Source organism: Muscardinus avellanarius (assembly GCF_963383645.1).
Source record: "Muscardinus avellanarius genome assembly, chromosome: 19".
NCBI lineage: Eukaryota > Metazoa > Chordata > Mammalia > Rodentia > Gliridae > Muscardinus > Muscardinus avellanarius.
The window spans coordinates 17,911,590-17,929,478 of record NC_137805.1 but is presented as its reverse complement, the minus strand read 5'-3'; the positions used below and the strand labels follow the sequence as shown (position 1 = coordinate 17,929,478).

General features: G+C 48.6%; 1 protein-coding gene across 1 annotated transcript in view; it reads left to right on the top strand.

Annotated features, from left to right (window-relative positions):
* The window catches only part of RALGAPA2 (Ral GTPase activating protein catalytic subunit alpha 2), a gene marked incomplete at both ends in the record, with an annotated part of 243,084 nt that extends 225,445 nt beyond the window's left edge, over positions 1–17,639 (top strand). Inside the window, 2 exons of the mRNA XM_080716443.1 lie at positions 13,688–13,912; positions 17,504–17,639. Of these exons, the coding sequence (XP_080572569.1) occupies positions 13,688–13,912; positions 17,504–17,639 (361 nt within the window). The remainder of the gene's footprint in view (positions 1–13,687; positions 13,913–17,503) is intronic.
* Between the last annotated feature and the right edge of the window lie 250 nt (positions 17,640–17,889).

Genomic DNA, 17,889 nt, shown 5'->3' with positions numbered 1-17,889 from the left:
ACCTATCCCCCAATCACTTAACCCGAGGCGGTCGCCTGGCTCGTGACACCAGCCAGCTAAGTATAATTGTCAAAGGAGAGCCCCAGCGGCCGCTCATCGACAGATACAATAAGACAGTCGTGTCCTGGGACCCATCTCTGCAGGAAACTGACCCAGGTGTGATGTTCTGGAGTGGATCCATCAGCACGGAGAACGTGCTCCCCTCTCCTGCTGGGTTCTGACCGTGGAAGTGCTCGCTGAGCCTCCGGTCTCACCATCCTGGGGTTTCTCTCACCAACCGCTGTTTAAAAGCACGATTTGTGATTTCCCTGGCATGTACAAGGCTGGGGATTTGATTCGCAGCACTGCAAAAAAAAAAAAAAAAAAATTAGACGTAGATAGAAATTCATTGGTTTATTAGTTATAAATTAAAGAGTGTAAAACCCATTCATCTCTATTATTAAGTCTGTGCACGCCCTATTAGCTGGCATGTCTTATTTGTTAAACATAAGCCCTTTACTTGATCTTCATGTAAGTGCCAGGACACAGACACAGCCTGTTCTAGAAAGCACTGCCGCAGCTAGAGGTATATTTTCAGCCTCTCTCTCTCCCTCCCCCTCCCTCTCTCTCTCTCTCTCTCTCTCTCTCTCTCTCTCTCTCTCTCTTCTCTCCTCTCTCCTCTCTCCTCTCTCTGTCTCTCTTCTCTCTTCCTTCCTCTCAGTCTCTCTCTTTTCTCTCTTCTCTCTTCCTTCCTCTCCCTCTCTCTCTCTCTCTCTCTCTCTCTCTCTCATACTCATGCCAGGGTACCATGGGACTCTGAGAATTTCAGACGTACACCATTTACAATCCATCCATCTATCCATTTCTCCCACATACCCATCCATCCATTCATCCAGGCATCCATCCATCCACCTACGGACCTGTCCACTTATCTGATCTGTCTATCCATCTACTCACCCATTTATCCATATGTCCATCATCTACTCATCTGATATTTACTGAGTGCCTCTTCCATATCCATAATTCTTCCCTCGAATGTAAGAAAAATGCTTCCCCGTCCTCTGCCCTCATCTAAGTCTTGGTTCCTGCCGTCGTCAGCCATGTATTAAATATCGTGGTACACGGGTGGGGGATTCCAAAGCACGCTGTGGCCAGGTTGCATTACCATTAGCCTGAGTTCTGCTGGAGTGGAATCTTACAGAATAAGGCGAGTTCCTGCATCCAAGGTCAGGGCGTTGACGTCAGCCAGGCTTTCTGCACATGGAATATCAGGTCCGGGTTTCTAGAACCCTCTTCACTCAGTGTCGCCACAGATAATGTTACCCTTTTTGGTGCTTTCAAATGACACCAAGTGGCACATAACTAAAAATAAGGATTTACTAGAAGCTTTACGAGCCTTGGAAGATAGTGGTGAAAGGATGACGACCCGCTCTTGCTGCTCAGTGATTACAATGCCAAAGCCACATGGATCTTACAAGAAGAGCCCTGTTATTGGCACACGTTGTGACTCAGTAATCCATAGCTGAGGGTGCTCAATCATCCTCATGGCCAGTGTCCATTCCGCGTCATCAGCTAATAAGACCTTAGTATTCTGGACCACTGTCTGCAAAATGTGACCAGAAAGAAGCACAGTAGGTTTCGCTTCGATGAGCTCATTTCAATTTCCCAAACCCTGCTGCATAAAAAGTGGGATTGAATTAATATCATTTATTACTCCAAATTCTGGCTTCTTCTGTCAATCATACAGCTAATAATTCAGCGAGGAAGTCACCATTTATGCCAGAGTGGCTGTAAAAATTGCCAATTTATTGTGTGCTACTTTGATTCTGGAGGGAGACAGAAGGATCCATGTATCTATTTGTCCTGTCAGCACCAAACAGTAGTTTTTGTGAATTTACTTAGCAATGAACACTGCAGACTTCTTAACCAAGAAATGTAAAAGATGAACCTGAGACAGCCGAGAGGGGGGCAGGAGTGGCCAGCACTTGAGGGGACCCGGGTTTGAGGCACACGCTCTCTGCCCATGGCAGTCCACCCGCCCGTCCGTTGCAGCTCAGCCTGGGCTCCAGTTTGAGCCTGTCTTTGCTCACTGGATGAGCTCCGGATGGTTTCTGCCCCAATTCTGCTTTTTTATCTGTGGTCTCAGGTTTCCAGCAGGGTTCAGGGGCTTCGTGGCTACAAAGCAGCCTGCGAAATGGCAGAAGCTGGTGCCAACACGGGGTAAATTGTTTTTATCTCCTAAAGATTATGTCTTTTACTCCGAGATATCATCCCAACAGAAGTCAAGTTATGAGAAAATCTCATCATGATGTGTTTTAGAATCTTCCAAAATACTCTCTCAGTATGACAGTTGGGTATTGTCAGATCCAAGGCTTAGAAGAGGGTTGAATAACAAAGAAATGCTTTTCTGACATCTGAGGGAAGAAAGGTGAGCATGTAGGAAGTACTCAATAAATATAGGATGGATGGATGGATGGATGGATGGATGGATGGATGGATGGAGGATGGAGGATGGATGGAGGATGGAGGATGGAGGATGGGTAGATGACAGGTGCAATAATGAGAAGGACCAAGGAGGGAAGGTGAGGCGGACCCTCTGGTGGGTAGGGCCTATCGCAGTGGGATCATGCCTGGCCTCCTGGCCTTCTGGCCTGGGTACCTGCAGTATAATTCTGCTTTCCATATAAACATTGAGGGGCATCTCCATTTTTTAAAAATAAAATACAAAATGGCTTCAAAGGACATTGTCCTCATCTGGGCCATGTCTCATGCCATTAATATAAAAACTGCTGATTTAATGGGGTTGCTTTTGATCTATCAAGAAGACACACCTAATTCAATTTGGCTGTTTTTCCAAGAGTTAGTGTCTTAATTTGCAAGAGAATTATTTGATTATGATTTTAAGTAATACCACAGTTATATTTTTAGCCGTGAAGATGGTATCAAGTGCCTGTATGAGACCTAAGTGTGGAAAGTCCCGGAGAATTGCATGAGTTGGGAATTTTACATTTAACAGCATTCAGGGGCATTTCTGTTATTGTGTATTTTAACAGAACATTTTGAAGTGTAAGGGATCTTGGATAGGGAATTTTACATATAAAATGTAAAAGCAGACAGTTTCCATTAAGGTGCAAAGTAGAATAGCTCAGATTATAACAACAAAGGAAGTAATGAACACTCATCATTTTTATCTTACATTTTCTTTTTCTTTCTTTCTTTCTTTTTTTTTTTTTTTTTTTTTGGTGCTGGTGCTTGAACCTAGGGATGTTCTACCTCTGAGCCACAATCCCGTCCCTGTTTTATTTTATATTTTGAAATAGGGTCTCCTATGTTGCTGATGGGCTCTCTAAATTCCTGAGGCCTCAAACCCGCACTCATCTTGTCTAGGCCTCCAAGGCACTGGAGTTCAGGTGTGTTCTGCCGGGCTCTATCATCCCCTGTTGCAAGCACGTGTTCACAGGAGAGAAATCATCCCAGCAGCTCCAACCTCCACAGCAGAACTGCAGAATTTCCCACCACAGGGACTGGGGATGGAGCTCAGTGCTTGATTTCTTGCCTGTCGTGTGCAAGTCCTTGGTTCCATCTAAATTAAAATAATAAATAAAATGTACTCGCCACAATATTTAAGTAACTGATACATACTTCTGGGTCATTTGTCTGTGTGTGTGGTGGGTGGTACTGGGGATGGAACCCAGGGGCATTCTACCTCCATGTGACACCCCAGCCCTATTTTTTATTCTTTATTTTGAAACAGGGTCTCACTGAGTTGCAAAGGGCCTCACTAAGTAGCTGAGGCTGTCCTTGAACCACGATCCTCCTGTCTCAGCCTCCCGAATGCTGGGATTACAAGCGTGCCCGCCACGCCCGGCTCACTTCTGGGTCATCATTATGCCCCCTAATATCGAACCCGCGTTTGAACAGATGCAAAGAGGTACTTTTCGCTCGAAAGCACTTTCCAGTCAGGACAGTAATGAGACTGTGTCTCCACGTGCAGCAGGCCCTTGGGGTCTGCCCAGGGAGCCACGTCTGCTGGCCAGTGGCCGTGCTGCAGAGAGCCGAGGGTGCGCCCCATGTCTGGCGGCGCGGGGGCTCTGCCCTACGGTCCACGACCCACACAATCCACACCGTGCGGCTCCTGCCCAAGGGAGGCGTGTTTTCACTAGCCAGAGATCTCTCGCTTCCCTATGAAGGGACGACAGAGTTGGGCTGCTTGAGTCCCGGAGGGGTTTTGTGTTGTTAGAACCCCCCAAGTTTCCAGCGGGGCTTCCGTGCGGTGGCATTACGGTTTGCTCCCGGCCTGTGGGGTGTATTGAGTTGCACGCTCAGGTTGGCGGTGCTATTTATCACTCAGGTGTGCTGCGACTCCCGGGCAGCCCTGGGGCTGTCAGAGTGGGCCGGGAAGGTCGCTCGGAGACCTTCCCAGGAGTCTCTTTCCCATTTTGTAGGTCACCATTGTTTGGTAAACCCCTAACTTTCCTTGGCGTTTCCTCTTGTCATTTGGTAATTTGGCATTCAGAGGACGATCTTCCTGGTCAGTTTTGCTTCCTCGTGGTCTGTTATATATCATCATGATTCTCTTTTATGCTTAAAATCAACCTACACATAAACTAATCTGTAGACCAGATGAGTGCCTTTTGCCTTCAAGATCAGAATGGTTGAAAATCACTCTGAGTCTTTTAATTTAGACCATATTAGATGCTTCAATTCAAATTATGTGGTACTAAATGATACCGGTAGTGTGTTTTATTTAATATTTCTCTTACAGTCAGTGAGGATAAAGTCGGAGTGTACAATCCGTGTGCATTGCCGTTTCTCTACTCTTTATATGCTCTGCCTCAGACAAGATTTGGGACGATTCGAGACGGCTTCTCACTGCTTCCGCTTAGCTGTCACGCCTCTTAGACCCCAACAAAGTGTCGGCATGGTCATTTCTATAATTAAAGGCAAGGATACATTTTTTAGCTCCTAACATATCGTATATTTAGGATGTGTAAAAAAGTAAAACAGATCCAGCGACGCCGACGCCACCTCCCAGAAATGGAGTCCCGGCGGCGAGCGTGGCGCCCTCGGGTGCCTGTCCTGCCTATCGATCGGCTCCTTTTCTCTCGTTTTCATCAGCGAAGGAGACTGTTGAATCTTTTCTCACCCAATTTGACGGCACTTTCCGCAGACTTGAAATAGGCCGAATGACTAATTTTCTTGTCACTTATATTTTTACCGATGTGAGACTTTGAGTGACGAGGTCACCGGGCATTTTCTCGCTTGGTGATTTACAGGTGAGACGCCCCGGGAGAACCGGAGGAGGGGAAATGGAAAGTGCTCTAATTAGGCGTGTGCTCGTCACCAATCAGTCACAGGGAAGCCGATTCCAGCATCTCCAGCAGGACAGACCGAGCCCTGCACCCGGAGCGGCAGCCCTGAGGCCCAGCTTTCCTTCTCATGCCCGGGGGGCATGGGGGCGAGAGCAGACCTCCAAGACTCGGTCACGTAGCCGCCTGAAGAAAACCTGCTCGTCCCCATTTCCCTCGGCTCTCATCATTTCCTTTGAATTATCCTTAAACTCCTGTTACATGAGTATTTTCCTCTTTCCAAGCAAGACCCGACTCTACTCTCCAGGAGAGCATCGTTAGGGGCTGAAATATGACCTATACCTTCCGCCTTCGTGTGTTGAATTTCCTGTTCCAAAACGTCCACTTTATGGGGCTGCATTGGTGATCAAGTCGTCCTCCTCATCCAGTTACCAGGCTGACACTTACCCTAGCGAGGCGTTTATCAGGGCCTTAAACAGTCTTGGGATTGAGATTTGCGCTTTATTGTAAGACAAACAAAATCTTTGTGGAAATAACATATGGCTTTGGGATGGAACTACCTCTGTTCCTGTCTTGATCATTATGGAATTTCACCCATGTACTCAGAGCATGCAAATGCCAGCCCAGCCACCGCGGAGCTCCAGCCCGGCAGGCGCTGGGGTGCAGGGGCACTGGACTCCAGGCCCGGGCTCCCTCACCACCCGGGGCACGCTCTTCCCCTCTCTCCTCCAAAGTCCTCTCCAGCCCCTTGACCCAGGCTCGACCCTGCCTTCCCTCCCCAGCCCCTTGACACTGGGATCTGCGCCATCCTCCTCATTGGCTGAGCCGTGGTCCCACCCTCCTCATAGGCTGAGCCGTGGTCCCACCCTCCTCATTGGCTGAGCCTGGTCCTCTGTTTTAGCCCTGGCTTTTTTTCCTCCCTCACCAATGGCCAGGGCCACGCCCCAGGGCATCCACACGGCCCCTCTGCACTCTAGGGTTGCGCGCCTTCCTCCGCCATCGCCTTCCCCAGGCACGCACCTCTCCTTTCCCTTAAGCTCTTCCCTAGCTGACCTCCTCCCTTGTAGGCCTCCCAGGGCCACGCAGAAGGCCGCAGGTCTCCAGATGAAATGCCAGCCCATTAGCCGTCACTGCCTTCTCCCCTCCTTCCAGCTCTGGGCAACCACTATTTGGCCAAGTATATTTGATGCCCCATCCGTAGTGTTTTCTAAGTTCCTTTATGACCTGGTGGGTGTCAATGCTTCGTTCCTTTTTATGACTGAATAATATTCCACTGTATGCCTGTATGCTGTTTACCCATCTCTCAGTTTGGGGACATTCAGGTTGTTTCTACTATTTGGATATCGTGAATAGCGCTGCTGCGTATGTTGTCTACAAGTTCCTGTATGAGCTTATATTTTCCATACTCTTGGTTATTTACTTAGAGGCAAAATTGCTAGACCGTAGAGTAACTTTTGAGACAGTGCCCGACGTTTTCCACAGCAGCAGTACCCTTTTACATTCCCACCAGCGAGTCGTGAGGATTCTGGGTTTCCACCGTCATTACCAGTGCCCGTCCCCAGTTGTCCTCATCCTCTGATTATGTCCATCCTGGGCACGGGTCCTTGGCTTCATCCCCATCCCCTGATGACTAATGGTGTTGAGCATCTTTCCATGGATTTATTGGCCATTTTTATACCTTCTTTGGATAAATGTCTGTTTGAATCCTTCTCCCACTTTAATTACGTTGTCTTTTATTGTTGAGTTGTGATATAAATATATTTTTGTGTTGTGATATAAATACAAATGTATTTATATATCTGGGATATAAGATCCTTATCAGATAAGTTATCTGCAAATATTTTTTCTATTCCTTGGGTAACTTCACTTTTTTTTTTCTACTGTTGGGAGTGGAACCCAGGTGCATTCTACCTCTGAGCGACATGCCCCGCCCTATTTTTTATTCTTTATTTAGAAACAGGGTCTCACTGAGTTGCAAAAGGCCTCCCTAAGTAGCAGAGGCTGGCCACAAATGGCGATCCCCCTGTTTCAGCCTCCCAAATGCTGGGATGACAAAGTGTGTGCCACCACGCCCAGCTAGCTTCCCTTTTTTGAGTCCCATTTTTTTAAATTTTATAAAGTTTAATTTCTAGTTTATCATTGGTTACTTGTGGTTTTGATGTCATGCCTAAGAGCAATAGACATTCTAAGACTATCCTTTAATCACTGTGCAAAACTCCGTCCCTAAAGCCGTTTGTTCTCCGAGCTCCGGTTCTCTCCCTGACTGGCTCATCTATTCACTGGCTTAAATATACACCGGGGTCTCTTCTACACGCTCGCTGCAGCCCCGACCCACAGTTGTCTTGAGCCGTTCCTGTCCTCATGCTTGCGTCGTGCGCTGTGGTGACGCGCCGTGGTAGAGTCAGCGTGGACCGAGCACACGTGCGCTTCCATCCATCTGGCCGCTCTCCTCCCCGTGCCTGTAGTGATCGGTGGCGAACCTTCTGGCATATGCTTAACCTTGGTGCCCGTCCCTTCCTCAGTCCTCGCCCCCCGTGTCCCTCTCCACCCCCTTTCCCTGTTTTCTCCCTTCATTTGACTAAAGTTCCTTTTGCTTCCTCTGTTCTAAGCGTCCACGGCAGCCAGGAATCTCAGCTTACGAGGTTTCCGTGAGTCAGGACGCAGCCACCCTCTAGTCGCTAACACTGTACGCTCTGCTCCCCGAGGGGGCTGCTTCCCGGCCCATCTGCTCCCACCCCGCCTCCCTGGGCCTCAGGACACATCGCCCCACGTGACCCTGCCTCGCCACGCCATTGCTCTTCTTAACGACGCTCCAGGCCAGGCTCAGATGACCTGACCATTTCAAATCTGCAAGTAACCTTTGCATTCCTACCAGCCCAGTACGTGTGTGTGATGCGTCCAAAATATACGTGCCATCTGCTCACTAAAATACGCAGAGACTAAGGGTGAGGTGTGGACACCCTGGAGCGAGCCCGTTGGTTGAACCCAGAGATGCCAGGGGCCCTGGGCTCCTTCACAGCCACGCTAGACTCTGCAGTGCACACCTCCAGTGCCATCAGAACATCAGTGTGAGTCCACCTAGCACGTGGCCTCCTTGCCTGAAGCCACTGGAATAGCCCAGCCCACGCTCCCTGCACCTCCCGCGCCCTCTGCCCACCCCGCGGCTCCACCTCTGAAACAGTCCTTCCAGCTCACTGCCATCTGCAGCGTAGCCGCTTCCAGACTCTTCTTTTCTTTGGTAAAAGACAGAGTTATTCTTATATATAAATGCTAACCAACAGTCAGACAACACAGAGCCTGAGTAAGAAAACTGAAAGTCCTTGTCAAGTTCCCTGCGCTTTACAGAGTCCGCGTGGCCTGTGGGTACACTGCCGCTTACACGCGCACCTCTGGTGCCGGCTGCAGGTTTTAGAGCCCTGCACATCCGAGTGTCTTGGTTTGTGCTCTTCCAGAGTTCAAGTCCCAGCCTTCCACAAGACCTTGGACTTGACGCCATGATTCTTGTTGAAAGCAGTCAGTTAGTTAACTCCCGGCCGAGGCTGGGAGTTGAAGCGGATTGATTACCCCAGGTCCTCCAAGTGCTGGGAGAAAGGGCCGAATTCAAACCTCGGTCTCCTTCCACCAGGATACAAGCTTCTTCCTCATCGCACACTATTATAGCTAGCGCACTATTACAGCTATCGCTTAAACAAAAGAAAAACCTGGGGGGGGGGCAGGTTTAGACTCTCGGTATCTTGCACCCGCAGATTCAGCAGACGTGTCCTGGAGGCTGGACTCGGAGGCTGCCGTGGGTATTTGTGATCCAGTGAAGACAACCTCCTGAGTCACGTTGGGGATACTGATAATTAATAAAATGCTTAGGTGAAAATGGTCAGTGACTCACCAGAGCAGGTCAGAAGTACCCAGACACCGCGTGCGGATTTCTGCTTAGCAATTTGAATGTTCTCTGACTTGAGTAATCGAGGAGAAAAATTGCTCCTTGAAAAAGTATTTGACCCTGTGTGGCTTAATGAGGTAATCATTGAGAACAGAATGAAATGTTTCACATTTGATAGGCGTGTGTGTGTGTGTGTGTGTGTGTGTGTGTGTGTGTGTGTATGTTACTGGGATTGAGCCTAGGGACGGTCTACCTGCCAGCTATGCCCCCAGCCCTTTTTATTTCTCTTATTTTGAAACAGGGTCTTGCTAAGTTGCCGAGTATTTCACTGAGTTCCTGAGGCTGGCCTTGCAACTGTGTTTCTCCTGTCCCCGCCTCCTGAGTGCTGGGATTACAAGTGTGTGCCACTGCGCCCAGCAACACATTAGCGGGCTCTCTAAGAGAAGAAAAGGGTGGTGATCAGCAAGGAAACCGTTATCAGGTTTGTACGCAGGCGCCTCCGCGGCCCCTACTTCCAGCCAACGGTCTCTGGCCGTCCGCCAGGGGTCATTTCTCCAGTAGTCAGTTTCTACTTGTAACATGATGTTTAAGTTAGAAATGCATTTCATTAGTAGAAAGCAGCTGAAGTCCTGAGGATATTAGACAAGAAAGCGTCCGGTGACAAAGCCCCACATCGCTCTGGCTGGTGCCTCCCCTCACCAGCCCTGTGAGGACCCAGGGCTGCTGTCTCTGGGCGCTGCCGGAGCAGGATGGTATTTGTTTTCTCTTTGTCGCGTGTTTACGTTCCTTGGCTTGGGCCCTGAGTGAAAGGCACTTGATGTGTCTTGGTCTCACCCCAATCCCTAATGGATGTTTGGCTAGATGACAACACCCAGTTTAGCACTGTTCACACTGTGCTGGGCGGCGGGGAGCACGTGTCCGCGACGCCCAGCCCCAGCGCCAAGCCGGGAGCCTCTGTCAGGCAAACACCTCCTCCTTTGACATCCAGCTCTGCAAGGACCTTTGGGTTCTCTCTGTCTTGTGAAGTGCCTTCGATTAAAAACCAGATCATAAATATTCATGAAGCCAGAGGGTCTCAAAACTTATCATTGCCCCTGGTGAGCACAGTGCCAGGCTTTCTCTTAGGACCCGGGTCGCTCAGCCTTGACGAGGATGAGCTCCTGACACTCGGGTAGTGTCACCCCATCTGGGCTGCTGTCCGGGGTCCCCGGAGCCTCCGCCCGGCATCCCTCCCGCAGGTTTGATGGTGAGCTCCATTGCCATCGCGAGCCACTGTCCACGTCCGCCCTCCACCAAGGAGGAAAACGCACGCGTCTGTTGGCTCGCCGCCGTCCAGAGCGCCGCAGGTGCGTGTTGGGCTCAGTGGGGCTTTGCAGGAAACAGCAGGCCCATCCCAGGCAGAGCGTGACAGGTCCTCAGAGGGCCGAGCCTGCCCTAACCCGGGCTGCAAGCAGACTGCCGCTGACTGAAGGGGAGCCGTGAAGGAGCTGACAGTGGCCGCGGTCAGAGGCTCAGGTGGTTGTCAGCCCCAAGTTTAGCTCAGCCCTTTGAGTAATTTGTCACGCCTCGCTCGGCCCCTGCTGGGCCAGCACGTGCCAGCTCAGTGTCAGAGTGCCTGCTCGCCAGACGGCCACTCAGGCCTGACGTCCTGCTGTTCCCCGGACCGACAGCTCGCTGGGGCCGTGCGCGGAGGCCCGCCGTGACAGCCAAGTGCTGTGTGGAATAAGCGTGTTCATAATGAGACGTGCATGGCATTAGTGGTCCCTCTAGAATTGGGCCTGAGCAGGCGCCTCTCCCGAGAAAGCGTGGCAGGCTGTTCATTAAGGGAGTCACCGCCAGCTCAGCGGCGGCCCAGAGCCAGTTACTGCTCAGGCTGCCCAGGCCCTGGCTGCCGGACCGTCCGCACGGAAGACTGGAAATCATCAGAGGGGCCATCCTGAAACCTCAAATCTTCAAACCCATTTTCTTCTTTTTCCTTTTATCGTGTGTGAGTGTGTGTGTGTGTGTGTGTGTGTGTGTGTGTGTTACTGGAGATTGAACCCAGGGGTGTCCTATCTCTGAGTTATACCCACCAGCCCTTTGTTTTATTTACCTTATTTTATTTTATTTTGAAACAGTCTCACTAAGTTGCTAAGGACCTTCCTAAGCTACTAGGCTAGCCTTGAACCTGCAACCCTCCTGTCTCAGCCTCTCAAGCACGGGGATTATAGGTGTGTGCTCTACTGCCAGTATAGTCTCTCCTTTCAAGTTGAAGAGAAATTCTAACACGAGTCACTGCCCGTCATCACTTTACGTGATGGGCACGTCCTGATTCATGCAACCCAGATTGTAATCCTGGGTCTCTGTGGCTATTGAGAGCTTGAAACACAGTTCATGCGCAGAGGAAGGAGATTGTTACTTTTCTACTGTACTTAATTAAAACAACTTCAGATAGCCGTGTAGGACTGGTGCTTACTGTTTTGGCATCATAGCCCTAAAATGCCAATGGTCGCTTCAAGGTATGAAATGATCCCCTGAGCTGGGCGTGGTGGCGCACGCTTGTAATCCCAGTACTTGGAAGGTTGAGACTAGAGGACCGCAGGTTCACAGCCAGCCTCAGCAACTTTTTAGGCCCTCCACAACTTAGTGAGACCCTGAATCAAAATAAAGAATAAACCGGGTGTGGTGGTGCATGCTTGTAATCCCAGCATTTGGGAGGCTGAGACAGGAGGATCGTGGTTCATGGACAGCCTCAGCTACTTAGTGAAGCTGTTTGCTACTCAGTGAGACCCTGTTTCAAAATAAAGAATAAAAAATAGGTCTGGGGGTGTAGCTCAGTGGTAGACTGCCCCTGGGTTCAATCCCGAGTACCACTAAAATAAAATCAAGGAGTAGGAAAGCCGGGCATGGTGGCACACACCTATAATCCCAGTACCTGGGAGGCAGAGACAGGAGAACCACAAGTTCCAGGCTTGAGCAATATAGTGAGATGTTTCAAAATAAAAATAAAAAGAGCTGGGCTGAGTGTGAGGTCAGAGGTAGAAGCCCACTGGGTTCAGTCCCCAGTTCTACACACAAATAAATAAAATAAATAAAGGTGTAAGAGAGGACGAGTCCACATTAGAAATCTGCGTAAACTTTACCAAAAGAAAATAGGTGTTCGACTGTTTTTAAAATATGGGCTCTATCAAAAGCTAATCGGAAGGGCATAATTGTCACCAGCTTAGATTTTCCAAGAGGCCATTTTGAAAAGGTAGGTTTAACATATATGAGAAAGGCGAAAATTACTTTCCCCTCCTAGAGCCACAAATGACGGAGCTCCCCGTTCCCCGTGTTCCCGGAGAATGAGCGCCATGTTTGAAATGGCCAAAACATGGCTTTTAACTTTGTACGGATAATGAAGCCCCCGGCTTCCCCGAGGGTTAATTCATAAAGTTATGTGCTGCGACTCCATCCCTGGCCGATCGCTCCGCCCTCCTCCTGTTATGGGAAGAACAGATTCACCTTCGGAGCCGCTCACAGAGGGGGAGACCTGCTCCCGCCCCGTGGAGGGCTGCCGCGCAGGGGTCCTGTTGAGACAGCTGGAAAGTTGCTTCCGCCTGCTCCGCTCGTAAGTTTTATTGGCGACTGGGTTTTGATTACACATTTGGATGCTGTGTGCTCCAGACTGCAGTTTTAATTAAAAGGCCGTAGTCGTCGTCATTTTTTTTTTTTTGCCGCGTCGTGCGTTCTGCTAGATTCTTCCACATATTATTTTCTAAGGTCCAGAGCTCTCCTTGGCTGCAGGCTCTGACGTCCCTTCGGAGCACCCCTCTGGCCATCGTTCTTTCTTCTCAGTAACTTGGCATTTTTGTATTTTTTCAAAAGTGTGTGCACCATCGTATTGCCAGTTCTGGCTTCAAGCGTCAGCTCGGTGGGTCTGAAGGAGGACGAGAACGTTTTAATCCACCCAAACAGAAATGACGTTCCAGACCTGGGCTGTTATCCCAAGACGTGGGAGACTGAGACGGGAGGGTCTCAGGTTCAAGGCCAGCTTTGGCCACTTAGTGAGACCACATTTCAAAATAAAGATGAAAGCAGGCTGAAGGTGTAGCTCAGGGGTCAGATGCCCCTGGGTTCCATCCCCCGCACTATACACACACACACACACACACACACACACACACACACGAAGGAACGAAGTCCCAGGGTGGTCACACGAGTTGTCAGTGGAAGAGACACCGTTGAGACCGAAGTCTCTTGTTCTTGTGTCTTATAATAGACGTTCCTGAGGCCTTGATGCATTCTGTTACTATTGGTGCACCTGCTTTTGGTAATGCTAGTATCGAGTCTAAGACAAACTTAGGTCTTAAAATAAGAATCTTATTAATTATGACGAATATTTAATTTCCTGGCAAAATGCTAAAGAACTCAAAAGACACTTTTCCTTTTTTTTTTTTTTTAACAATGGAAAAGTCATGCAGCGGCCTCTCGGGCGCAGGGACGGTGGCGGCGCTGCGGGGCGTTCTGCACAGGTGTTTGCCTCCTTAACGGCTTTCTGCAGCTACGAAGAGCGGGCTGTGTATCTGGAAGCAATAATTCAGAACCACCGGGAAGTCATGACATTTGAGGATTTCGCAGCGCAAGTCTTTTCTCCCTCGCCCACCTCCTCCCTCAGCGGAACCGGTGAGTGGCCACATTATTCTCCTCACACACACTTGAGACACATTCGAGGAGCAGATGTACACCTGTTTTGCACAGATAAATGTTGCAAATTTAAGAAGAGCCGGTCTCCCTCTGAACCAACTAATGAATATCAAAAGGAATGGTGACATTGATTTTCATTTGTTTGGTGTCTGAGCTGTTCCCTCTGCCCCTTTTCTTCAGCTACCCTGTTAACCCCCAAATCTAGTGAGGTTAATGAACTTTTTCTTAGTAATATGCTCCGATTCATTCAGGAGTGCGGGATGCTTGCTGAGCCGGGAATATGTTGTTTAAAAGCGATGGGGAATCGGTGCTTACTTATCAAAAAAGAGTTCTTCACAGTGGAAGCCGTTGCCGCTAATGCTAAATGGGGATTATGCTGCCCAGATACTAGGGTCAGGGATTAGCCGGCGACAGGAAGGAGGCGTCCCCAGGCCCAGCACAGAGCACGCTGCTCTCTGGAGTCCTGGGTGTCGTGCGGACGCGCGCCTGCCCGAGCAGCACCTGGCCGGCCTGGAGACCATTTAGAAATCGGTTCACAACCATTCCCATGGATTAGGCCGCTGGCAAATTGCAAACATTTCCATGGATTCCTCTGTTTTTAGGCACTTGCTCTTTTTATCTTTCCAACTTGAAAAAAAAAAAAACCATTTCTGTGCTCTCCTACTTAACCTGACGATATGGTTACTGTGGGTTCTCTCCCCCCAAAGAATAGCGTTGCTGCTTGTAAGTTTCTGCGCATAGCCAGGGATTCGAGCTGGTAGTGAGTCTTCGCGCCCTGACACGCCATGAGAGTGCCTAAGAGAGTCCTAACCTGTGGCAATTGTCTCTGAACGCCGCCTTACTTCTCCTCTTCCGACTTGTTAACAAATATCTTACACACAAAGTGAAAAAGAATTAAATTCGGTGAAATAAATCACTTACAAATAAAACCAGCCATGCATCACTGTTTAACATTTGCTGGCTGCAATCCTGGCCTCTAGGAGCTTTGTGGGCGATAAGAGGGAGAGACACGCGCTGGCTGGGAGCGAGCGAGCCGAGCGGGCAGAAGGCTGGGGAGATAAGCTGGCGGGAGTGGGAGCGGCCATTTACATAATCACGCCTCGGCTTCCTGGGGAGGCCGTGGGCAGCGGGGCTGGCCTCTACTGATCTTTGTTGAGCTGGAATACTAAGCAACAGGAGAAAAGCTTATAACTTAAAGCTTTGATTAATGTCTCTTACATTAAAAAAGTCCAGCAGCTGTGAATTGAATTCTTTTATACACTCTGCCAATGTTCTATCTATGACAACAAGAAAAAAATGGGTTTCAAGGGAAATGAAGATTTCATACCCAGGCTGCCTAGAGGTTTAAAATTCTTTCTATCTTTCTTTCTTTCTTTCTGTCTGTCTGTCTGTCTGTCTCTTTCCTTCTTTCTTTTTCTGAAAGAACATAAGGGATTTGTAGCAAGCTACATTCAGCCTTTTTCCCCCCATCCCTATGAGATGTTGGGATTTGAGTTTTAGTGTATTTTTGTTTGTTTTCTTGTTTTACTTTCTTAATAGAGCATTTAATTTCTTAAAATTAAAGGGAAGATTTTTAAATAATTTAAAATTTTAATTTATTAAAAAAATTTTTTTTCATTGGTACTTGGGATGGAACCCTTCTACCTCCGGGCTACACTCCCAGACCTATTTTCATATTTTTATTTGGAAACAGGGTCTCATAAGCCAGCGCGGCTGGCTTCGAACCTGCGCGATCCTCCTGTCTCCGCCTCCCAAGCGCCGGGATTACAAGCGTGCGCCACCACGCCCGGCTAAAAATATTTTAAATAATAATTTAAATACATTTCTTTACTATAATATTCTTAGGGTTAAGATGTTATCAAAACAGATAGTGGATTTTATTTTCTGTGTATGTTTTTGCCTTCATATGAATTAATTTTATCTTTTTCAAAAGTTCATAATTATGTGAGCCAATTCAAACAAGTGGGTGTATAGTTGACCCTTTCAGTGGGACTAGAAATAACTTGAGTCTTTATGACCTCTACTTGGAGAGAATTATTAATAGGCTTCTTTGAGAATGTCTTTTTGTGTGTGTGGTACTGGGGATGGAACCCAAGGGCATTCAACCTCCGAGCTACACCCCCAGCCCTCGTTTTTTTTTTTTTTTTAATTTTGAAACAGGGTCTCACTGAGTTGCAAAGGGCCTCACTAAGTAGCTGAGGCTGTTCCCCAACTGCTATCCTCTGGTCTCAACCTCCCAAATGCTGGCATTACACGCGTGCGCCACCACGCCCGGCTGAGAATGTCATATTTTTTTAATTTACCTAACGGAATAAAGATTTGAACAGCATATGACATGGAGCATTAGAACTTTTATAAAAAGGCACATAAAGTCAAATAGAGATATCAAACAAATACTGATTCTTTGTCTTTTCATATTGACATCACTTATACTCCATAATGCTCGAGGTCTAGGGAGTTCAGTGTTGAATACATCTTGGGTATCTGTCAAGTCAGAGTGTGCTGTTCTCTTGAACACTTTGCATGCCTACCCTTAGCAAGGAAGAAGTGAGCTGGACTTCAGCTGCGGTGCAGGCTGGGCCCTCAGGTGGGGCCGTGCAGCACCACGTGCGGGCACAGGGAACACACCCTGGCCTCACCTACACACAGGTGTCTTTTGAGGAATCCCCGTCACTTAATGCTTTGAGAGATGACAACCTTGATCATTTATTCACAGTGGGTTTTTTTGTTTTGTTTTTTGCAGTACTGGGGATGGAACCCAGGGGCATTCTACTTTTGAGCTACACCCCAGCCCTATTTTTCATTCTTTTTTTTTTTTTTTTTTTTTTTGGTGGTGGTACTGGGGTTCCTGGAAGCCCTTCTATCTTCAGGCTACACTCCCAGACCTATTTTATATTTTTGAAACAGGGTCTCTTAAGCCAGCACAGCTGGCCTCGAACCTGCGCGATCCTCCTGTCTCCGCCTCCCAAGCGCGGGGATTACGAGCGTGCGCCACCACGCCCGGCTTTCATTCTTTATTTTGAAACAGTGTCTCACTGACTTGCACAGGGCCTCACTAAGTAGCTGAGGCTGTCAGCTAACTGTGATCCTCCGGTCTTAACCTCCCAAATGCTGGGATTACAAGCGTGTGCCATCATGCCCGGCTTTTTTTTTTTTTTTTTTTTTTTTTTTTACTTTGAAATAGGGTCTCACTAAATTGCAGAGGGCCTTACTAATAGCTGAAGCTGACTGTGAACCCAGATCCTCCTATCTCAGCCTCCCAAGTACTGGGTCACAAGCATACGCCACCACGTCCAGCTTATTTTTTTTTATTTTCTTGAGACGAATACAGTCAAGCCCAGATGAGCCAGCCACCTTAAAGTAAGAACTCAGGTGAGCCAGCCAGGAAACTCGCCCAAGCGACTCAAGCTCTCAGGACATCTCGAACCTGACCAGAGCCTCCATGGCCATCAGTGTCCTCAGAGCTGGGCCGCGGGCCTCCGCACACACTCGGAGTCAGGCTCCTTGGTTTGCTTTACTTCCTTGCAATGGTGGGCCTTTTCCTTAAGGAGGAGGCAGAGTTGCTGAACACTGGATTCATTCCCCACCGGAAGCGGCGTCTAGAATGTGGCATTGGCATCACTGCTAGAGGAAAGGCCTTTATGTGCTCTGCGTGGGGCTGTCCCATGCCCAGAGATGCCCCCGTCTCCTACGCTGCCTGCCACGGGCTGTCACTCATCCGTCAGTGGACCCCCCACGCCAGGAGGGCAAAGAACGCGCTTCCGGCCACGTTGCCTGCTAACTACACACAGCAGCTCCCTGTCAACTAAGCTAAGGGGGTGGGGGGTAAATACTCAGCTTTTGCCAGAGAGCTTTAAAAAATGCTCATTTTTACATCAGAGAATGCAGTTTTAAACACTACCGTGTGCATCTGTTCCACCAATTACTTGTATTGATAACACTGATCATAGAATAGCTTTTTTTACCTAGCCCCTAGCAATAAAGACTCTAGAAGGCAGCCAGTGTTAAAACATTGGTTGCAATTAACATGTATGTTTTGTACATATGAATGTATATGCC